At 39.4% G+C, this 24,825-nt stretch overlaps 1 protein-coding gene across 1 annotated transcript in view; it reads right to left on the bottom strand.

The window, feature by feature from the left end:
• The window catches only part of FIG4 (FIG4 phosphoinositide 5-phosphatase), a 98,463-nt gene that overhangs the window by 24,489 nt on the left and 49,149 nt on the right, over nucleotides 1-24,825 (bottom strand). Inside the window, exons 14-20 of the mRNA XM_003781817.3 lie at nucleotides 24,399-24,565; nucleotides 15,690-15,828; nucleotides 11,157-11,215; nucleotides 9,643-9,790; nucleotides 6,054-6,137; nucleotides 4,192-4,387; nucleotides 2,953-3,035 (exon numbers count right to left, since the gene is read on the bottom strand). Of these exons, the coding sequence (XP_003781865.2) occupies nucleotides 2,953-3,035; nucleotides 4,192-4,387; nucleotides 6,054-6,137; nucleotides 9,643-9,790; nucleotides 11,157-11,215; nucleotides 15,690-15,828; nucleotides 24,399-24,565 (876 nt within the window). The remainder of the gene's footprint in view (nucleotides 1-2,952; nucleotides 3,036-4,191; nucleotides 4,388-6,053; nucleotides 6,138-9,642; nucleotides 9,791-11,156; nucleotides 11,216-15,689; nucleotides 15,829-24,398; nucleotides 24,566-24,825) is intronic.

Here is a 24,825-nt window from a genome sequence, read left to right as displayed (position 1 = left end):
AAATTACAATGGATAACAGTAAGCTAAAGGAGGAAGCGCTTACAAGTAATTCAGAAGATCACACAAAATGGTGTGAGCTTTCGCACGACAGTAGTATGCTTATTCCAGAAAAGCACATCAGTGTTATTTTACGGAATGAGAAACTTTGCCTGAATTAAGAGTGGGTTTGTTAGAAGTAAAGGAGAAGGGTTTATCCTTAAAATGGAAGTCTAACCAGACATATAAGAATGAAATAAAATGTGCCCGTTATTACATTTCTATTAATTTAACCATACTGCAGAACTTGAACAGAAATGCTCCTGAAGCTGGACAGATGATCTTTCAGAGCCTGCGGCATCTGAGGGTGACACACATCTCACCGTGGAATGCAGAAAGCAAGCGGAGGCCTGCAGGGTGGTGCTTACAGTGAGACAACTGGTGTGGCAAGGGCAGGATGGAGTGAGGGGCCCGCCTCTTGAAGCAGGGATGCTGCTGAGAGCCCTGGCCACGGACCCGGCTCTCCCCATCACTCCTCAGAGGAACATTTCCAACCAAGATGGAGGACCAGCTGGGGTGTACCATGGCCACACACCCCTCCTCCCAGAAGCCATGGACAGCACTAATGCAGGCTTTACCCTCAGAGCCAGAGGGAGTGGCCAGGCCAGCTCAGCAGGCTGGAGCACACCACGCAGCTGTTTCCCAAGTGCACTCCTGCTGGAAGCTGCCTCTGCTGCATGCACCCATCTTCCCCCAGGGATGTCGTTTTGCAGTTCTGTTCTAATGTGCCCATGAAAGGTTATGGGGCAGGATTAAAGAGCTAATTTCCTTTCCATTTCTCTATTTAAAAATATTTTCTTTTGATGACTATGGATAAGTTTATCATTTATGTTTCATTAGCTTTTATAAAGGTCAAGAAAAGCACAGAAATTATTAAATCATTACGGTGCTACTGAAAAACTTTCAAGTGGCTTACTTTTATTCAGTTTTTATCTTCAGAAATGAAAAAAATTCTGAATGTTTTTTTTTTTAGCAGGAGAAGACTGGCAGATAACATTGACTATTTCTTCAGAACTGTATTTTCTCACAAATCAAGCACATACCCAGTCAGAATTTAAAAAGAAAAAACCAATTGACAGGTATATGAGGCTTCAAGGAAGTAAGGAGAAAGCTTCTAGGTCTGGTTAAGACAGAGAAGCAAACACATTAGAAAAGATGAGGGGAAGGAAGACAGAGCAGGGCTCAGCACTGAGAATCACACTGCAAAACCCGGAGTCTGAAGGTACCGAGGCCCAGTGCAGGACAAACAGGCAGAAGGACGGGAGGCAGGATGAGGGGCTACAAGAACCAGTGCCAGCTGCATGGCTTCCCTTCCCTACAGGGCGCTGGGGGACGCCAGGCAGAAGCTGTGACCTGTAAGCCAGGCCAGGGCACTGTCCATGAGCTGCACAAACTTCAGTGGGTACCATCAGCCCACGGGGTGCAGAATGTGGGTAAGAGGAACCCGTGCACTGACCCCTTCTCCTGCAACCTTCTTAGACTGTTCTGAACAGGACTGTATTTCTCTTCTTGAGAAGGGAGAACTAAAAGTGGGCTGGAGCAGCCATCTGAGCTAATAAGGCTCCAGGTGAAAGTCGTGCCTCAGGCAGGGGACACTCTTTTTGCTTAACTGGCCTGAGGCAAAATTTTAGTTCTTGACATACGTACATACCGTCTCTGCAATAAGCAAAGTCATATTATTCAGTCACCAACCCCAGATAATTCATGCTTGTAGACCATGTTACTTATACAGGCCCAGTTCAGCTACAAAAGAGTTTAGCTACGGAGTTCTGACAGCCGTGATGCCCCAGGACCCTGTGTGTGTGTATGTGTGTGTGTATGTGTGTGTCCAGGAATGGGGAGAATCTGGCTGTGTTCTGGATGACTAAATTGGCTTCTGGCCAGGCAATGATGCACGGTCACAAAAATGTAGGTTATGGGAGCTGCCTCTACCATCAAGAAATGCTGTGCCTTTTATATTTTATTTATTATTGAGAAGATCTGATTAGTTTGAAATAAAAAGCTGACAATATCTAGGTCAATGGTTTCTGCAAATGAAATACCCTCCTTAAAAAATAACTGGAGATTACTGCTCATGTTACGGTATACACTTTACACGGCCAAGTTTGTGTGAAGTGGACCTACGTACACATGCAATAATCAAGTCCTCTGAATGCGTGTATTATGCTGATGAGGGGTCTGCAGCCGTCTCATCAGGTTCTTGAGGACTTATGGGTGAAGGATCATTTTTAAAATCTGATAACTATACATCTCTGCAGAAGAGCACACATACAAAATTATGCATATGATTTGTGGAAGCACCTTTGGGGGGATCCTCTCCTCCTGCCTCGATCTGCCTAATGATGGTCTGTAACGCTGTGAATTGGTGCCCTATCATCACTGCTCCCTTTTACTCCTCAGCCACCACTCCCACCAGCATCCCAGAGCTAACGAGAATCCAAGATCCTCATTCTCGTTAACATCTCAGATTTATTTTATAAGAAGATACCTTGATCTTGGGGCAGCACCTGTGGCTTAAAAGGGTAGGGCAACAGCCCCATATGCTGGAGGTGGTGGGTTCAAACCCAGCCCCAGCCAAAAAAAAGATACCTTGATCTTGAGGATCTGAATGTAATAATCTATTTGTCTATAAAAAAAAAATAATAATCTATTTGTACTTTGGTTTGCAGCTTATACCTGGGCAGCGCAAATATCTGTATGCATTATAAACTTTTATCATTGAGGCTCACGTACTTAGCTCTTTAACTCCAAATATAAATCAATGTTTTAGAATTTAACCCCCTAAATGCTGTCAAGTGAAATCCATTTCCTTCTGTACTATTGACTATTTTCACTTTTTTAAAAGCTAAACTAGACATGTTACTCATAATCATAAATTGGCATTTTTTCCTACATCTCTACATGAAAATATCTTACCTTGAATAAATGGCAAAATCTTCTTCTGAGAGGCTATCTGAGAGGTTAATTCCATATACTTCTTTCATAGGCTGGACAACATTCTGTGGGTGAAAAAAAGAAAAAAGAACCAGGAAGAATTTTTAGACACTGAACATATGAAGAATTTCCAAAGATGAAAAAAATGAACCTGTGAATTTTTCCACAAAAGCAATCACAGTGTTTCTTTAATCTGTTTGTTAAACTTCTCAGTTAATGGACTAAAAAGGGTTGATTTCCATTTCTTCTAAAAATAGTTTATTTGGGGATGTAAAAAAGCTCTGTTAAATAATTACTAGGTTGCTTTTGTATAATACAGGAGTTTCTTCTGTAAAAGGAAAGGTAGCAGATGTTTTAAGCTCTTTGGGTTATACCTTCCCTGTTGCAACTACTCAGCTCTGCTGCTGTAACACAAAGGTGGTCACATTCGACACATCAACAAGTAGGCTGGGTTCTAACAATACTTCATTTACCAAAAAAAGACAGTAGGTTGGATTTGGCCAATCAGTTGTTGTAGTTGTAGTTTGCCAACTCCTGGAATATAGATTCAGTTCTGGTATTAGCACATTTCTATTTGCCGCATCTATTTCTAAATGACTTTTGGCTATTTTTAGAAATCAAATTTCCTCAAAGCTGGATTTGGTTCCTTTGTTATTTAGTTCCATTTGTTCTTCCCTTAACATAGAACCTGTGTAAGTTGGCCACCCCAGGGACGGTAACAAACTGCCAACTGTACTGATACATACATGGGGTGCATGTCTGTCTATGAAAATTAGGTCAAGTTAAGGAGGTGTCCAGGTAGGGAGGTGGCCATCTATGTGCTAATACTGAACTGAACAGATTAATTTCCCATTGGAGCTATTCAAAGATTGTGAGGGCCAGGTCCAAATCCTACATCCTAGGAATAAGGGGACCTCAAGTAGATGGGCCGCTCAAAGAGGGACAGTATTCCCTTAAAAATTCTGTAGTGGTAAGAAATTCACCATTATATGTGGGAGCAAAGACATCAGTTTTATTTTAAAATATAAACCCTTTTTGATTATGTCTACACTAAATGTACTCATCTCACGTGGCACCTCAGCCAACACATGCTAACATGAACATGGTGTGAGTGAGACAACAGGACATTTTCTTGCTCTCGGCCTTTTAACTGAAAGCAGAATTTTAAAGATCATTTTCCAGAGCCTCAGGCTAGACTGTGTAAGTCTCCTTCCCCCGCACCTCAGTCACTTTGGTACTGTCCCCTGTGTCAGTCATCTTCACAGGAGTGGAGCGCTGAGACACAGAGCCCTCCTCTTCCCGGTCCGTCCCAGAGTCATCCTCAGAGCTGCTGGACACAGCCTCCTCGCTGGGGGGTGGTGGGGCGCTGGCTGCTGTTTTCCTCTGTAGTATAGCTTCTTCTCTATTGCTTTTGTTTCTTTAAAAAGATGAATATGGATGTGAAGCCTCTTTAAACGAGCCCTCAGCACTATGTATCACTCTGTCCTAAAGCCTTAGTCCTAAGGATGCATGAGAAAATGACTCTGAGAAATTAATTCCTGGACTCAAGTTGTGCTACAGGGAAAAGCTCAATATTTTTCTATGTACATATACTGAACTTATATGAATGTAAGCCCTGTTATAACTTTTAAAAATACACCAATATGCACTTGCAGAATGCAGTAAAGTCTCACCATTTGATGGCTGAGCCTTCCTTTGCTTTGGATATTTTCAAATTTTATGTTTGAAATATTAGCAAAACTATCTATAACTTATAAAAGCTTCATGAAAAGATCAAAAGTCAATCGACTCCAGGTACACTTGCCTTTCTCCTATGAATTTTTACTCATGAATATAAACTAGACCTTAACATTTATTGTGTTATCAGTAAATAAGCATATTTACTGAAGAGTAGGAAATAGATGGGAAAAAACAAAAAAAAAACTGCATTTACACAATTCTTTACTTTTATTTTAGTGTCAAATTTGAGAATACTAAGAATATCTTATTTATTTTCACCTACCCAAGACAGTGCTTTAAGGATATCTTTTTTAAGTTCAGAAAACATTTTATAATGATACTTTTCACATTTATAAAAAATGTTTATTATTTCATTCATACTTTAAAAATTATCTAGAAGAAACTAAAAATGCCATAATATTCTGAAAAGTTGTAAGAAAGGAAAATGCAATTTTGTCTATGTATTAGATATTGTAGAAAACAATTCGTTTCTGACTCTTTGCAACTAAAAATTAAAGTTACTAGCATGTCTATGCTACAAACGAATATGGCTGGACATTTATTCATTTGTCCTGGGAACTCCCTGAATTGTATACACCTGAAGTCTTTCCTTCTTTTCAATTCCTCTCAGCACCTAGTCAAGGTTTAACATGAACGATATAAAGGCCACATCTGTCCACCACAGAAATGGTGTATCTGTCCCACTGTAAAAACTCAATGTGGCTACAATCTTATTAAGACCCCACAGATATCCCCAAATATGATTAGGACTCTGTATCTATAGCCTGGCCAGTTTCCTGGCCAGAATCTAGAAGAAATATTATCACTGGGACTAGGTAGTCAGAGATTCTTATCCCAGAAAACAACACATTTCACTCCAGTCTAAGTACGAAGATACAGATGTGGTAAACCTTCTTCACTGGATATAATGATAGTCCCCCCCCACCCCGCTGGTAATGTTACAGTAATACACAGAAAATCCACTGAGTTCCCTGTTAGACTGTATTTGTTTTTCTTTTCCTTAGGATCCAATAAAAATAAATAAAATAAATAGGAATTTTTGCTTAAGTATTTTATGTTGGAAACAGAGAACACTGAGCTATTTATAGGATATAACACAAGTATCTGTTACTGGCCTTTATGCCATCGGATATTCCCAATTAAAACCAATAAAATACACTGCATTGTTGAAATCCCATACATTCTACCTTCAGGGTGGAATACTTCAGTGAAACCAGCGCTATAACCTTTTTATGTAGATACAATAAGTGAACTGTGTCCCAAATAATGTGATCAGATTATTAGTTTTGGTGGAAATTACTTTACATGAGTCTTTAATATTTCATTGTATACACATATCTTACCCCAATACTGATTTTCCAGTTTCATCCGGTTTACGCACAGTAAATGGACTTGGATCAATGCCAACAGTCTTAGGCATAAAGTCACTGAAGAAAGATGAAAAAAAATTCCACACAAATCACTGTCTATCCAAATGACATTGACTTCCATTTCAATTACCACTCTCGTAATGTTCCTTCTTAGCTCTTAGAGCTACATATATTCCAAGCTAAATGCTTAGGTGATCATAGCCATACAAATCCCACAAAGTAACAGCATTATCTAATTTCATTGGTATCAGTCTTCACCTCACTGTGGATCTTCTATTATTACAATGTCCAATAGTTGGAATTTAAGCTCTTGTTCACTGGAATGGTGTTGACATCTGAACTTCTGCTAGAATGTATACCATCCAGTTATATATCATAAATAGCTCTCAGGTAAAATTAAACTCACAAAGGCCAGAGTTAAAATACTAAGTTGTTCAGTTTTATGGATATTTGAAAGCCATACCACCACTTAAGGAGGAAGACATAATTATCAAAAGCACAGTGGTACAAATTGAAGGAACTATCAACATCTACCTAATTAGGTTGAGATTAATTCATTAAAACACTGTTGGAATAGTTTAGAGAGCAACTTTTAATTTACCACTTACTGAGATAAGCTAAGGTTTCTTCCTTATCATAAGAGGGCTAACTTCTTACTGCAGAAACCAGATTAAATTCCACAGTAGTACCAAAAAGACAACAATTCCATGATTTATGCTGATAAGACTCATGGCTTCTGGCAAGGATACTGCTGAATATTAAAATTTTTGAAGGGAAAAAAGTAACTTGAATCTGGCTCAAAATGTCTGTTTTAATAGCCTGAAAATGTTTTAAAGATGTAATTGGCTTAAGTTTTTCTTTCATTTTGAACATACATGGTTGATCCTCATCATTTGCAGTGTCCGTGTTTGGGAATTTGTTTCCTCATTAAAATTTATTTGTAATCTCTAAATCAGAGGTTCTCAACCTGTGGGTTGTGACCCCTTTGTAACAATGAACACATATCCTGAATATCAGATATTTACATTATGATTCATAACAGTAGCAAATTTACAGTTACAAAGTAGGAACAAAAATAATTTTATGGTTGGAGTCGCCACAACATGACGGTATTAAAGGGTCACAGCATTAGGAAGGTTGAGAACCACTGCTAAATCAATGCATATGTTTTTGCAGTCATTTGCAGACATGTACATGCATAGAGTGGTGAAAATTTGAGCTGTCCAAAGCTTAAGTTCCCAGCCGAGGTTCAACAAGGTGCACTCTGCTCTTTAATTTCTGTTCTCATACCATGAACAACTGTCTTTTCCATGGTCTATTTACTGGAATGTTTTTCACATTGTTTGTAGGTGATCTTGCTGTTTAAAATAGTTCCCAAGCATAGTGCTGAATCTGTCTAAGGTTACCAAGCACAGGATAGCCAGCTCTGAGGGGCTTTATGGAGAAAATACACATTAGATAAGCTTTGTCCAGGCATGAGTTATAGTGCTGTTGGCTGCAAGTACATTATTAATGAATCAACAATATATATAGATGCTCCTCAGGCTTATGTCCTGATAAACCCATTGTAAGTTCCCAATGCATTTAATACACCTAACTTACTGAACTGAACATCATACTTTAAACTAGTTTCTGTCTTTAAACAGAAACTCACATGAAAATATTGACTGATTAACAAAGTATTGTGATCAGAGGCTCACAGGAACTGAATCTTGCATTTCCCTTAGGAGAAATGGTTCAGTACTTACTACCATCACTACCACAAATAAAATCAACTATAGTAAGTCCTCACTTAATACCCTAAATAGACTCTTAAAACCTTTGACTTTAAGCAAAACAGTGAATAATATCTTTTCGTTCAACATCACTTCAATTAAAGTCTCAGTTTCCAAGAATCAATCAATCATCAATCTATCTATCTATCTGTCATTTATCCTTTGTGGACTTAAAAAATTCTAGAAATGACAAAGTCCATACAGTTAAAACTGCTAAACTTCAACAAGTTTAACTGAAAAATCAAGCAAGTAAGAATTTTAAACTGTTCCTGAAACTGAAGTAAAATGCAGGGTGATTCTAGGAAACAAAAGCACAGAATATGTTTCTACATGTACCACATAAAGCTTAAGCATATACATACCATATCCAAATAAAATATAAAGATTTAAACTTTAGTATCAAATACACTAACAAAAGATTTGCTTTCCCCAATTTTCTTATTCTGGACCCATCATTTTTCCTAAAAAGTCCTATCAAATTCTAAAAGAGACACACAAAAACGAATTATGTTCCAAGGTGACAGACCAGGATGGAGAGTCAGGAAACTACATCACATGTGTTATGAAAGAAAGAATAAAGAGTATTTATCATGAAAAAAATAACATTGCTTCTTCAAATGTCCAGAAGGTTGGCTCTGCACCTGTAGTACAGTGTTTACAGCGCCAGCCACATGCACCAAGGCTGGTGGCCTCAAACCCAGCCGGGGTCAGCCAAACAACAATGACAATCACAACAACAACAACAACAACAAATAGCCGGGCATTGTGGTGTGCACTGGTAGTCCTAGCTACATGGGAGCCTGAGGCAAGAGAATTGCTTAAGTCCAAGAGATGGAGGTTCCTGTGAGCCGTGACGCCAGGGCACTCTACCAAGGGTGACGACATGGACTCTGTCTCAAAAAAAAATAAAAAACAAAAAAACAAAAACAAACAAACAAAAAAACCCTAGAAGGCTGTCATACAAAAAGAAACTATAGGGTGTCTCAAAGGTTGCCATAAATAGGAAAAATTAGCAAATTTACGTTATATTTTCTATTTTATTTTGTACTTTTAATATTTTAATCATATATCACCATGTAAAGATATATGTTATAAAATTTTATAATAGGTATTTTGTAAATAAATATTTAGCTACAATTTCCCATTTTCCCTACGTCTGTATATATATATGGTGACCTTTAGGGCACTCTCTGCCTAATAAAAATAGGAATAATAATAGCTACCATTTATTAATTACCTACTGTCCCAACCTACATTGGGCACCTAGTATGAGTGTGTGTGTGTGTATAAGAAATAGAGATAGAGATAGAGAGAGAGAGACAGAGACAGAGACAGAGAAAGAAAGAGAGAGACAGATAGAGACAGAGAAAGAGAGAGAGCTATGAAGAACAAAGCTCAAGACAGTTTGGGTCATTTCCTCAAGGTCACACAGTTAGGCGATGGCTGACCTAAGATTTATATCCCAGTCTTTCTTTGAGCTTTTCCACTAATTTATGTTAGCTCCCAATTTCTTTGTTCAGTGAAAAAACTGAGTTTATTCCAAATGGCGAACAAGGACTAGTGGGAGGCAGATTTCGATTTAAGAACAGGGAGGAATCACCTCCATGTCTAACAATAGGGGGGCTGCCTCCTGAAGTAGTGGGCTCCCCATCACAGAGGGTTCTCAAGAGGCTCAACACCCACCTGAGAGCAGGCTTGCCGAATGGATTTCTGGTAAAGGCAGGCAAATACACATCAACTAAAAAAAATTCCCAAAGACTTGCAGCATCACAGTACTTACGACATACCGTGCTGAACTTGTCATAGCCAAGCAAAAGGTGTCATCAAAACTACTCAATTCATACGGCCGAAAGAACTCGTTGTGGATATCAATCTCTTCTTCATATCTGTGAAATTTCTTCACTATCAGCTTCTTTAAGTTTGCAGCACAGATCACTAAGAGAGATACTGCCTGTTACTCCAAAGTCTTTTGATTACACGGAGCAAACATTTACGCGATAGCAACTGGGTTCACACAGAGCACTGGGACAGCTCCCTGGGGGACATGGCACGAGGCGAGGGGAGGCTCCTCCTCCAGCACCTGCACCTGGAGAAGAGACGTGAGGCATGCACAGAAAACAGTGACAAGCTGAGTGCCACAAGTTCTAAGGTGGCAGGAGGGCCTCTGAAAGTCCCAGGTGGGTGCACAGAATTATTTACTTAAAGGGAACTCCGTAAATTCCTTCTTGCTCTTAGATTCCCTCTGCATTCTAGCTAAAAATCATGCAGCTTTTTCACTGAGTTTTCCTTTATATTTCAAAATTCTGTTAATGGATTTAATAGGATTTGAAATGTTAGACAGTTAAAGCCCTTTCCTTTTTTCTCCCAGATCAACCAAACTTTCTTAGCAATATGAGCAATAATTTTGCCAAGGATTTCAGATTGCAAATAGTTTCCAAAATGAATTAATAATTTATTAAGAACTAAGAATCTTTTGCAATCTTTCTACTTTATGGCTTTCCCTCCCAGAGATGGGATGGTGAACCATGACTAGACAGTATCCTCAACCCGAGCGTTCCAGCCTGGCAGTAGATCCTACCAGGAACTGTCTTATAAATAGAAAACTGGCTTGTCCAATGTCAATAACAGAGCCAGAACTAAGTTATACTTCAAAGGCAGCAATTATTTAAATTTGGAAATATCATTCTAATGTAACGTACATTTAGGGGTACTGTTCTAATATAACTTTTCTCCTGCTCTATGACAAATTAATGAAATTTAAACGTGACTAAAATGTACCATTACACACATCTGTACGTTTTCTTACTGCTTAGTACAGAAAAAAGTTTTAATTTCTTCTGGTAAATGGATCCTTACATCCTTTCCATTCCCCTCAAATATGTAGAAATGTAACATATATACTAATTATAATATGTTTAAGATACACCTAATAATTGTAGAATACAAGATAAGGTATTGACCTACTTGGATAGAAAGATGTATAACAGAATCCCCACCCTTAAGAAGGTAAGAGATACATATTGCAATCCCCTCTATACTAAAACAGAAACCTAATACTGAGTAGCCATTCGTTCTTTTTTCTTTTTCTTTCTTTCTTTTTTTTTTGCAGTTTTTGGCTGGGGCTGGGTTTGAACCCACCACCTCCAGCATATTGGGCTGGCGCCCTACTCCTTGAGCCATAGGCACAACCCCATTCGTTCCTTTCTAATAAAATATTTTAACAGAGGATTTAAAGGTTCAAGTTCATTTACTTTAAACTCTGAAATGTTAGTGTAAACACTAAAGAGAAACAGTTACCTACCTTCATCATAAGGCAATGGCAAATGCTTTATTACCTCTGGTGTCCACCAGTGAGTGTAACTATAAAATTAAAAAAAAGTGAAAGTAATGTAAATGTTGGTTTTCTATAATTCCTTAGGTAATAAGATTTTTATGGTCTATATTAAGATAGCACCTTCTATTTCAAAGTGAATATTTTTTCTTTTTAAAACATGATTGCAAAGCTTTTGACACAGTAGGTCTTCAACATGTTAATTCCCTTCCCAACTCCTTTCTTCTTTCCACATCACACGTCTGCAAAAATGCCAAGAATATAGTGGAGAGTCAAGATGCTCTGATGTTACCTACTTTCTGCTGAAAAAGATTTGTATCTGTGAACCCAGCTGACTCTGAACTGCAGTTTACTTCTCCCAAGGACTGTGCCTCCGTTACTCTGCCTCCACGTGAGCCGTGAGACCTGGATCAAATCCTCCAACCAGGAGTCCCCTGCACATCATTACCTGACAGATTACTTTTTATACTCTGCTATATGTTTACACATCTGTGTGTATAGTTAAGATAGTTAGGCAAAGTCATTAAGGAATGCATTGGACAGTCCTAATGAACAAGTTTCTTTAGAAAACAGTATAGGCTCTTTATTATTATTATTTTTTAGACAGAGCCTCAAGCTGTCCCCCTGGGTAGAGTACTGTGGCATCACAGCTCATAGCAACCTCCAACTTCTGGGCTCAAGCGAGTCTCCTGCCTCAGCCTCCCAAGTAGCTGGGACCACAGGCACACACCACAATGCCCGGCTATTTTTTGGTTGCAATTGTCATTGTTGTTTGGCGAGCCTGGGCTGGATTCGAACCTGCCGCCTTAGGTGTATGTGGCTGGCACCTTAGCCACTTGAGCCACAGGCGCCGAGCCAGTATAGGCTCTTTAATCTTTAATGGTAAATACTACTAGATTATAATCAGAGTGAGGGTAGGAAATTTCACCTGTCTGGATTTCTGTTAGAAGGCTCGTTTGCAATAAGCAGAGAATCTGAGAACCCTGGCTTGCCTTCTCTCTGAAAACTGAACTCAATACTAAATCAAGTTCTGATGAAATAGGTATTTAGAGGAAAAGTTCCATGTAAGAACTTCCTGAGAGCCGGGAAAGGGAATAATAGGAAATGGTATGTCAATGGTTCATCTTTTAAGGGTGCATGTGAATCTTTCTAAATGAAGAATATAAATGTCTTCACACAATAACTAAGAAAGTGACAGGAAGGCTATGTTAACTAATTTGATGAGAATATTTCAAATTGTACATAAAAATAGCACACTGTACCCCAGGACAGTATCAATGTACACACCTATGATCTAATTTAAAAAAAAAAAAAAGAATTAGAAAACAAACAAACAAAACAGATTTCCAAAGGTTGAAAATAATAAGAGCCTATTGTCAAAAGTGCTAAAAAGAGAATTTAATATAAATGAAAGCATTTCTGAAAATAAAATGCTGAAATTAAAATATTGCAAATAAAATCTTGAAGAAAAGGGGGGAGTTTCCAAATGAATTCAGCAGCACAGGAAACTCTCCTGGAGGTGGCAAGCAGAAGACAACCACGGATGGGGAAAGGAACACGAAGCCCAGTGGACTGGGGCGGGGGGGGGCGGGGGGAGGACCATGATGACAGGAAAGGCTCCTAAAGTTGTTTTAGCCTGATACGCACTTTACAGCAGTGCTTCCCAAAATTCAGTGTGCGTAAGAAGCATGAGGGGATCTTGTTACAAGGCAGATTCTGAATCAGTAGGTGGAGCCTGAGATTCTGCACTTATGACACGTTCCTGGGCGATGTCAAAGGTACAGACCCTCAAACTGCTTTTTCATTAGTGAGGCTTTAGAGCACGGAAAGAATAGAGAAAGGAGAAGTCTGCTGCTTGTGCAGAATTCCTTCAGTCATTCTATACTTATTAAGTACACGCTGTGTGTCAGCCATTGCTCTATATGTTGGAAGTGTCATGTTGGAAATAGTAACAGAGAAAGTACAGCTGCTTAATTTGGGTATTGTTTCTATCTTCACATAGTACCAGCCATAACAAGTTTCATGCTTGAGAAAAAAACACAAGAAAGAACTGTGTACAAGCCAGGAGACAGCAGGAAGCGGCAGAGCATCTGTAAAAGCAGCCAAGTGCCCTGGGGCAGCTAGATCAATAGGCTTTAAGCAACAGTGAAGCTTGGCACTTATACTAGGAATGGGCAAGTGTAGTTTTGAAGCTCAAAAGTGAGAGAGTGATAGATTCCCCAAACTGCAGATCAGTGAAAGTGATGTTGACCCCAGGAAGACAGCAGTATTAGATGGAGATGTGTTGTGAAGGACGCAGAAAGATGACCAGGGACTAAAACAAGCCAAACCGGCCGAAGTTCGTTTTCCTTCTGAATAAAGAATCAGACCATCAGATCAGGGGAATGGAAAAGACCTGAGCCATTTGTTTAACCCTTTCTGATCCTATGTTGGACAGATTTTCCTGTTCTGCTCCACTGTTGGAAGACGTCTGACACATGACAGCTCGGGAGCGCATGAGTACCTGAGGGGACAGGCGGAGAACGTTAGTGGGCGTGCAGACAAGAGATGCACAGAGCTTTATGTGGCTACAGATGGGCGCACAGTCAGTTCAAAAGGACAAAGTAAACGAGATGAGGCATATAGTAACCAGTGTGGTGTAAGCGTTCCTAATTCTATATGAAATCAGCACACTGTACCCCATAAATGCATTAATGTATACGTGATCTATGTGTTTATGATTTAATTAAATAAATAAATAAAAACAAAGGAAGGATTCAATTCGAGCGCTACCATCTGAAGAAGTCTACAAAGTGGGGCCTACAAATTTTTTGCCTGCATGATTCAGAAAATGGTTATATGCTTCTCACATTCCCTATTATGGCAAAACAATAGAAAGTCTTATTTATTCTGATTGCCATTTTTACCTTAAATAATGATTCATTTGGCACAAGTTTTGCCAGCACTTACGAGTGGTTCAGGCTGTCCCATCTACACTGACGGGTTCTACACAAGCCCTCAATTTGCTTGGGAATTGCTTCAAATGAAAGTACATAGAATAGGAAAACTCATGCTTCTGGGAAGGATTTTCCAAGTGATCTAAAAAAGAAGAAACTTTAGGAATATGAATTTTGTGCCTCTTGATGTGATATGGAAATCACGTGCCTCTCGCTCTATGACAAGAGGTTGGTGACTATGCTGAGCACGGTCTCTGTCCCTCAAACACAGTTGACGACTGGTTAGAGGAAGAAACAGCCTGTGCAATTTGAAAAAGTTATTGTAGAGTACACGAAGTTTATGGGAAGAGTGGACAGAGCTGATAAGTACTGTGGATATTAACAGATTTATAAGGAGGTCCTACAAATGGTGGAAAAAATTATTCTTCTGGCTGATGGAAGCTGCAGCTGTGAACAGCTACACCTTTTACTCGTTAGATAACAGTCGGGGGTGGAGAAAAAGTGCAGACACACCTTTCTCTCATCACTCAGCTTGTGGGCACGGTGAGGGACAGAAATTGAAGAAAGAGGAGAAGACCATCATCTTCTGACCCTGAGAAAAGGCTAAATTAGAAGATGCATTTTACATTGCAAAATGAAAAAAAAAAATCAGCGAAGGACTGTATGGTTTGCAGTAGAAGAAACGAGAAAGGTGGAAGGAGAGAAACTATTCTCTACCATGAGACAAGCAAGAGGGAGCCTGGACTTCATCCTGGAGATTGTTTCAGGAGGTATTACTCTCAAAAAATTATAAACGAAAACACTTTAATTATTTTATGTAACTTAAATTAGATAATAAAATCATCAGATAAGCTCACAGTTATGTTTTTTTTTCTTTTAAAACTGTAGCATAATTACAAGTAAGCCACCAACCTCTTTCCCGCCCAAAATAAATCAGAGCTGGGGAGACTGCGAGTGGCAGAAAAATTGGATTGGAAAGGAGAATGCTTCGGGTAAACGGTTTGTGTCTTCTGAGAATATTATTACCATTTTAATTTTAATCAAGATAACCTGTACTGGCAAATGTCAAGAAAGCCAAAGTCAGTGGGGGCTGACGGGAGTGGCTCTGGGACACTGGTATCCCTGCTCTAATTTCTGTGTTTCTTAGTGTCACCGGGAGTGGCTGTGTTTCCTGGAGGAAAGAACACCGGACTTACCAAGCGCAAGCTGCTTAGATGTTGTACTTGAAAAACCAAATTGAGTCCTTGAACTTTAGAATCCTTTAGACTCTAGAGGATCGGAAAATGATGTTGCCGGTTTGCTTTAGTGAAAAACAACTTCTGTTGCACTGGAGCTACAACTTACACTCACTGATGAAGTTTGGAAACTGAGAGAAGACTCCAAATATTAACTGCTCACCACAATTTCCCCAACCTACCAGTGGGACATCAGTAATATTAAACTCGCGGCAGACATGTAGTGAAACTCACTGCTCTAGCCTACGTGATTATTTTCCAAAAAGAAAAATCTCTTATATTCGAAATAATATCAAATCTGAGTTTACATAATAGACTTGGAAGAAAAATACCTTCTTCTTGTTGGTAAAAGTCTCATGGTATTTCTGTGATGCAAATAAAAATCTGTTGGGAGTTCCCAGAGATGAGGTTTCCCTTCAGTGGGATGGAAAACTCCCAGGAAGAGATTAATGGAATCTTGTCTGTCAGCATCTAGAAAGCAAAAATAGGTATTTCAGAGAATCCATGACTGATGTGTGCAACTCAGGGGAATGTTTTCATAGGAGGATGGCAGTACAACTGTCACTTCATAGAACATACCTCTGAAAAGCAAAGTAGTATTTATATTTCAAAATGCATGCACACAATTTTCACACACACACACACACACACACAACTAACAGTTACCAAGCTTGTGAGCAAAATCTTGCTTCAAAATATATCCTTTTTGCTCCATACCTCTTCTATCTAGAGAGGGTAGTGAACATAAACTGCTTCTTGAACTTTGAGAAACTCTTAGCGAGAGAACTTAGACAGTAACTATTTTTAAAACGAAAATATATCCTCCCCCCTTGTTAGTTTACCTGAAGTTAATACACCTGTACTTCATTGCAAAGACAAGCACAGACATCAAAGGAAATGACCCAGTTTCTGTCCAAGTTTCCAACCTTGAACAAGTCAGCCAGTTGCATTTGTTTCCACTTTTAATCCTTGAAAAGATATTCTCCGTTTCTTTACTTGAGATAATGTTTACGACATTTTTATCCCCTCAGCTGTGAGCCTGGGCCATTTTCTTTCTTAGTTAATAATGATGGTACATAAGTAACAGCCTCATTGTAACTATTCAACCACTCCAAAACTACCTTTTCAAACTGTATCCTGAGCTAGTAAAACGGACTCTAACATCTTACTTCCTTTTCCTGGTCATAATTTGGTAAAAATGACAGTAGGCACAGAAGGGGTCTCCCGAACCACCCCTCCCATTCTACGTCCTCTTCCACTGTATCCTTCGTTCTTTCCCTTCATTCCCTTCTTCCCATTCTTGTCTCAAAGCCCTGGGTACTCAGTTGTGGAAGATATCTACGATATCAATAATAATAATAATAACCTCTTTACAAAAACGAGAACAGGACTAAAAAGACAGCACAACAGAAATGACTGCTTTGGGGATAAGGTAACACTACCGTAAAATCCATTTTCTTTGAACTATAGCAAACACGAATACATCTGAAATTATCAACATTGTTCTAATTGGGTTATTTCAACCTTTCAGCAAAAAAAAAAAAAAAAAAGAATCAATATGGTACATCAAGCATATATTTTATTTACTAGTATTCTGACAGGAAGCATTCCATTAAAATACCACTTACCTTTCAGGCTACGCGTAATGTATAAAAGGGATGTGTTTATGTGCTGAATATACATGGGCCTTTTATTCCACTTGTTGAGAGAAAACATCGTGTATTAAATAATGCAGACGTTACTGCCCCAACTGTATTTGTATTACTGTAGCCCTGGTTACATAATACAAAAGTAAACCCATGGCCTTGTACTGGTTACATACTTTATGCTTCTAAAATAGCCTGAATGCACTTAATAGCTACTTTTATCTAGCACTCCAAAATACCTTAACACTAGCTAGAGAAGCCTTCCACTTTTCAGCCATGTTTTCAAGGTGTTTTTCATCCTTTAAACTTAATAGTAGCTCCCTTTAATTTTTAGCAAGTATGGTATCGATAAAATGCCATGAGAAACAACCAGAAAAGAAAAAGAAAAAAGAAAGATACTCCTTCAAAGGAGCATAAAGAAGACTTTTTAAAAATATTGATGTTATTATAACTTAAAATACATCTGTGATGTTTATAGTCACTTACGAAGCTTGGGCTAGAAGGCCAGCCCTAATGAACCGAGCATCTTCTCCTGGCTACTTTTGACTGCAAATAAGATAACCACTTCTAGGAAGATGGTAGTTCTTTGGATATGGACCAGAGTTTAAAACCAGTAGGTTCTCTGTGATTGTGGACAATGAGAGAGCAAAATGATTACCTTTCAATCATGCGTTTAAGGAAAAAGAATGGACATCCTTCAAAGGCCAAACAATTAAACACAAACCAGTTTTATTATTCGCTATATTTAAACAGATCAAGCTTAAATATAACATTCCTCTTTTCCTTTTTTTTTGTAGACAGTCACTCTGTTGCTGGCTAGCGTGTCATGGTATCAGCCTAGCTCACAGCAACCTCAAACTCCTGGGCTCAAGTGATTCTTCTGCCTCAGCTTCCTGAGTAGCTGGAACTACAGGTGCCTGCCACCACACCCAGCTAATTTCTTCTGTTTTTAGTAGAGACAGGGTCTCACTCTTGCTCAGGCTGGTCTTGAACTCCTGAGCACAAAGGATCCTCCTGCCTCAGCCTCCCAGGGTGCTGGGATTACAGGTATGAGCCACTGAACTCAGCAACATTTCTCTTCAAATAGACAAAAATAATTTACTTTAGAATTAACATATTTGTTATTCTAATATTAAGTTTGTGACAAAATGGCCTTTGAAATCAGTAATTAAATGAAATGTTCAACTAATAATACTGTTTCATTTGGGGGGAAAGGGGTGACAAATTTAGATGTCTACCTTATAACATATATTGAAATAAAGGCCAATTAAATGTAAGAAAGACACAGATCAACGCCCTAACAGAAAAATATGTACACAAAACTTTCAAAAGAAACAAATAGCCAACGAACACAGAAAAATTCCACTTCATTAATTATTAAGTAAGTGGAAATTAGAACAATATACCAGTTTCTATCTATTTAGTGGCCAAATACTTTTCAAAGGCACGACCACACCCTGCCCAGGGGAGCACAGAACTGTTATGTTCTTTCTGAAAGCCAATTTGGTGCTCTCCTGGGCTCTCCCTCTACTTACACATACACAGGTTTTTTTTTTTAAGTCTTAGAAAGTATTTATACCCTCTGACCTAATACATATGCCTCCAGAATTTTCATATGATCAAAAATATGTTCAGAGACATTTGTTTAGAAGGACTCTAAATGTACAATAACAAATAATTAAATTATGATTCTTCTAAAGGATATAGTCCTATAACGCTACAAAAATCATGTAGAAAAATCTTTAAGGTCATAAAGATCACTCACATTACCTACAAGAGCAACAACGGATTATAACTTACTGGTATAGTCAGGATCATGTTCTCCTAAATATGAACCTTCTCTGGAAGATTGGGATTATACAATTTATTTGTGAGCTATTTTATAATTTGTATAATTAACATATATTCCTTTTTTGTGTTTGTTTTCTTTTTGGGGGGGGGACAGAGTCTCAAACTTTTGCCCTGGGTAGAGTGCCATGGTGTCAAACCTCACAGCAACCTCCCACTCTTGGGCTCAAGTGATCCTCTTGCCTCAGTTTTTCTAATTTTAGTTGAGAAGGGGTCTCACTTTTGCTCAGGCTGGTCTTGAACTTGTGAGCTCAAGCAACCCACCCGCCTCGGCCTTCCAGAGTGCTAAGATTACAGGTGGGAGCCACCGCACCTGGCCTAACATATATTACTTTAAAAATTGAAAAAAAATTTTCATTCAAGAATCCACTCTGTTGCATAATGGGATAAAAGACTGACAAGGACCTGGCACCAAGGGCCTCACATTTCACAGTAGGGAAAAGTCATGCAATACCGGCCAAGGGCTTTTCATAGAATGTACGTTCTATGAAGAAAATAAAACAGCAGAGGAGAGTGAGGAAGGAAGAGAGGGACATTTAGGTTGGGTGTCGGGGAAGGAGGCAGAGGTACCTGAGCCACTTCTGAGGATGAGGCAGTATATTATACCATGGAGTACTACTCAGCCATAAAAAGGATGACTTAATGCCTTTTACAACAATTTAGGGAAAACCAGAGACCATTCTCAGAAGTGAAGTATCTCGAGATCGAAAAAACAAATACCACATGCTCCCATTACTAAATTGGAACTAATTGGTAAGCACCCGTGTGCACGGCGGGAAGTAAAACTCAGTGGAAAGCAAGGAGGAGGGAGGAAGGGAGAGGGGAAAAAAAGTACCTAATGGGTACAATGAATACTATGTGGGTGAATGGTACACCTACAGCCACTACACAAGCATTATAAAAGTAATCCACGTAACCAAAAACACTTGGAAATTTAAGAAAAAGTTGTTGAAAAGTTGAGCAAGATGGAGAGAGAAAAGTGACCATTGGATTTGGCAAGGTGGAGACTGTTGGTGACCTTGACAGGTACAGTTTCGGTGTTAGGATAGGGCGGTTACCGAGTGGAGTGGGTGAAGGGAACAGGGTAGGAGAGAAGAAACAGCCAGGGAGGCAAGTCTTTCAAGAAGTTTTGCTCAACAGAGCAGAGAAATAGCATCGTAGCTAGAGGAGGATGTGGGATTAGGGATGGACTGAAAGGTTGGATGGAAAACATTAACATGTGCTTTTATGTTAATGGAGGTGACGCTCTAGAGAGGGAGAAACTGATGAAGTACAGCATGGTACATGGTCACAGGGAGCACAAGAAGGGGCGGGAGTCAGAGAACAGGAAGGGGTTGGCTTAAGACGGGGCAGGGACACTCCAAGTGCTGTAACACAATATAAGGTAGAAACTAAGGGTGCAGAAAAGGATAACAAGAGAGAGTTGCAAGGACTTTTATCTTCTCACTGAAGCATGAAGCAAGGTCATCAGCTTAGATGGGGGTGTTACAGGTTTAAGGAGAGAGGACAATGTATGGGAAGTCATTTTGGAGAGCAGGAGAACAAACATACTTAGAAAATGTAGAAGATTAGGGCAACTTTAAGTGTGCATTAGAGAACTACAGTCAGTTTAAACTGAGAGAAATAAGTTGCAATTTTTTCTGTTGCCATGTTTAACTTCTTTAGTTGAAGGAGAGGTGAACAGAATTGGGCTTTAACCAGAGTTATCAATGTTATTGAACATGGTATTAAAACTAACATTTACTCAATGGTTTTCTTTCTGCGACAGTGAAATACAGCTTCTTCACTCAAAGTTTTGCTGTTGGAAGGATAAGTTGAGAAGCCACCCCACTACTCTTGATAAATTGAGATGGCCTCAGCATGCTCCTTGCATTTCCCTCTTTATGCAGTGAGCAGAGAGGGAGACTGTCACCAGTATCTTAAAGCACTGTCATAATATTGGGTGAAGCCATCTCAGTGCTGTCTTCTGTGACTACTGCTTTCTATGTGTGCTGAGCTTTGCCATCTGTACCCTATAAATCTGTTTGAGGAGGCCATGGCTCCCCTCATGCATGCATACATACCTTCACATTTAAATTACACACATATGTGTAGGTGTATATATTTATATACATAGGTAAGTAAGAGCTATTACTAACTGCTGCAGGTGAAGAGGATTTGAATTTAACACTTCAGCAATAAACTAGAGGCTTAAAAGTTTTGAATGTAAAATCAAACTAGAGCTTAACAAGGCCCTCAAGGGAATTAAAATCTCCTCCTAACACCCGAAGGAAAACATCTGTACTTTCTTTATAAGGCTGAAGTCCCTAATCCCTGGGCCACAGATGTGGTCTATTAGGATCCGGGCAGTACAAGGAACCCAGGGTGCACAGCAGGAGGTGAGCAGCAGCAGTGAGCAAGTGAAGCTTCACCTGCATTTACAGCCGCCCCCCATGGCACACCTCACTGCCTGAGCTCCGCCTCCTGTCAGACATCCTCCCACCCCCGCCCATGGAAAAACTATCTTCCATGAAACTGGTCCCCTGGGGCCCAAAAGGGTGGAGACTGCTGTTAGAAGGCATCCTTCAACTGCCCATGGAACTAGTTATGTTAGAAACTAATCAAGATAACTCCCAGACACAAGCATGCTAGTATGGGAAGCCTTAAGAACAGTTTTTAAAATGAGTCTGAAAATAGCCAGGCACTGTGGCAAGTTCCTACAGTCCCAGCTACTCGGGAGGCTGAGGCAAGAGGATCACTTAAGCCCAAGAGTTTGAGGTTGCTGTGATCTATGACACCATGAGACTCTACCAATGGCGAACAAGTGAGACTCTGTCTCAAAAAAAAAAAAAGAGTCCAAAAGAGGGTCAGGTAAGTCACCCACATAGCATCAATGTGTCTACAATTCCTGACAACCTAATTTCATGACTCTAGTTTCTTAATCAGTATGTTCCTGACTAAACTAGAAGAATAACATGAGGAAACTTTAACTTTTGCAAAGTTATCTTGAGTGCTTTAAAGAAAATTATTCTATAATATATTGTCGTCATTCTCTAATACCCATTGTACTTTAAAAATAAGTTGTACACTCCTTGACACTATGCTTCTTAAACTAAATTAGTCTGTTTGAGCCACATTATTCAGGAAATCGCTCTCTTCACAGGGGTTCCTTTTTTGCTTGTGCATAATTGTGTCTCACCTTTCCAGTGTGTGCACAGCATTTTCTCATGACCATCTTTATCTTTTAACATTACTCCTTCCTTTTTAAAATCATGTACAGCTACACATTCATTCTCTCTGTCCTCTAGTCTTATTGGAAAGTATGTTACTTGGTCCTTTAGTGTCAACAGTGATCCCCCATTACAAGGACGATGATGACAGGAGAGGGCAGACACACAACCAGGGGGATATGTACTCCTTGGCACACGACTTATAATTACACTCCTTCACCTCCGCCATAACTTTTATAAGTGGAATTGTGTCTCCCAAAAAGATATGTTGAAGTCCTAATTCCTGATACCTGTGAATGTGACCTTGTTTGGAATTAGAGTCTCCGTAGACATAATCAAGTTAAGATGCAGTCACACTGGAATAGAGCAGACTCTTAATGATTGGTGACCTCCTAAGAAGAGAGAGGGAGTGACACAGGAGGACAATAGCATGAAGACACAGACACAGGGGAGAGGACGCCATGTGACAATGGATTCAGAGATTTATGATGGCCAGCTAAGGAATACCAAGGGTTGCTAGCAACCTCCCGAAGCTGAGAAGCAGCAAGGATCTTTCTCTATGGGTCTTCCTTCAGAGGGAGCACAGCCCTACTGACGCTCTGATTTTGGAATTCTAGCCTCCAGAACTCTAAGACGATAAATTTCTGTTGCTTTCAGTCACCAGTTTGTCCTATTTTGCTACAGCAGCCCTAGGAAATTGATATGCCCCTGTCTGTGTTTGGAACCTACAATTTGCTTCTAACCAACGGGATGCGGCCATGATGATAGGCTGTCACTCCCATGATTACATTACATTACACTACACAAGACTGTCTTTCAAGATTCATTGCACAGACTCAAGAGCTATGAGTCCTACAGCCCAAAGGAACTATAAGAAACTGAATTCTGCCAACGTATGAGCTGGGAAGCTGATTCTTCCCAAGCCAAGCCTCTAGATGATGGGACAGTGTAGCTGACATCATAATTGCGGCCTGTGAGACCCTAAGTAGAGGACCCAGTTAAGTTGTGCCTAACTTTTGGCACACAGAAAGTGAGGTGATGAATGTGTGCTGTTTGAACCTGCAGAGGTTGTAGTAATTTGTTTACACAGCATTGAGAACTATTACAATTGAACATGAGCACAGCAGACCGGCTTTGGATTCTTTCTGGGCCCAGAAAATGCTGAAAGCTGATTCGTGGATGCTTGTGAGGTTCCATTCAGGAAGAACTTTCCACAGTCCCCTTGCATCTCTTTTTAACCCCTCCCTTAACTCCACAGGTACCTAGTGTTGACCTCGGGTCTTGCTGCTTGGGTCTCTGTCCTTCCAGGGACCCTAATGGCTAGGCTGGAGGCCCACCCTATGCTGGCACCCTCCTCCAGGAGACCCACATCTGGTCACCAGAAAACATATCAAGTACCCTTCGGTCCAACCCACTGTAGGAATGCAGGCAGTTCCTGGCCCGGCAGCACTCTCCTCAGCCCATCCCTCTGTGTGATGTCCCTTCAATACCACGTCAATGCAGTGTCCTGTTAAAGCCCATTCTCTTCACGAGGTAGAGTGGGAATGGGGCCAGTCACTGAAGGCACAGTTCACTCCAAAGGGCTTCTTTACCAATCCTCTCCATATTCTTCAAACTTTTTTTATCCGTAATCTGGTTCAAGGGCTGAAGGCTCATGGAATAGACCACCAAGCACTTCCTAAATTCTGTGCATGGGGATTTGTCCCACAACCCCTTTGGATCTGTGATATCTAGTATATTGACAATTCCATCAGAACAGATGGAAAAGTGCCATTTTAACCACCTGTAACGTTAAGTATTCCCAAGTTGTAAGAAAGGACCGTTTAGTGAGTATAATTTGATCCCAATGTTACAATTCATTTCTAGCTGACAAGCAGAAGTTTCAGTGATATTTACATTCTTTGAGAATGGTCAAGACTTTGATCTCTATTTTAAAAAATAATGATTCAATACCCTCAAAATATTATCTATATAGAGGGTGGACATAAAACTTGTGTGCAATTTAAAATAGTTTAACATAGTAAACTGCACACAAACTTTATGTGTACCCTGTATTTCAAGCAGAAACAGAGAAGAACACAGAATTAAAGTATGGTGCTTTATATAAAAATGCTAATTAGGGGTGCGCAAATGCAAAAGTTTCCTATTTAAAACAGAAAATGTTCATTCATTTATTAAATATTTATTGAGCTACCTTCTATGTGATAGACACTGTTTTAAACTTCTAAAATATTTAACTTTTATTTTCCTTAGTCAGATAGCTTTAAAAAAGTACGTGTTTAAAAAGAAATTTGTATATCAGCATAAGTCTCAGAAATGCCTATGACTCCAGAATTACCTGAAAAAGCATTGCTGTAATATCTGGACAGGGTTTGCATGATGTCTTTTGAGTGCTGGGTCCATGGTGCTATTTTTCTATAGGTTTTTACACGATGAACAAGTTGAGACCCACCATACTGAAGGGACAAGGTATCACCATGATCTTCATAGAGTTCCTCAAATAACCTAAAAAAAGAGAAAAATACACATTAAAGAATTTTACCAAAATTTTTGCACAAGTTACTGATTTAGCCACAGACTCAAAACGAGTCTTTTACTTCAGGAATTCTTCTGAGCCTCTTGTTTTTAAGTAGACTCTTCAACATCTTGCCGACAAATGCAAATATAAATGTATTATATTTTATAGTAATATTCCAGTAAGCATTAAAGTCATAGAAAACACTAAATAGGAAACCAAAGCCAGACCAAGCTATTTTTTTTTTTTT

The sequence above is a fragment of the Otolemur garnettii genome, unplaced genomic scaffold (genome assembly GCF_000181295.1).
Source record: "Otolemur garnettii isolate 467f Iridium unplaced genomic scaffold, OtoGar3 scaffold00002, whole genome shotgun sequence".
Classification (NCBI taxonomy): domain Eukaryota; kingdom Metazoa; phylum Chordata; class Mammalia; order Primates; family Galagidae; genus Otolemur; species Otolemur garnettii.
Note: the sequence above shows the minus strand (reverse complement) of the source record. Positions and strands in the feature narration are given on the sequence as shown.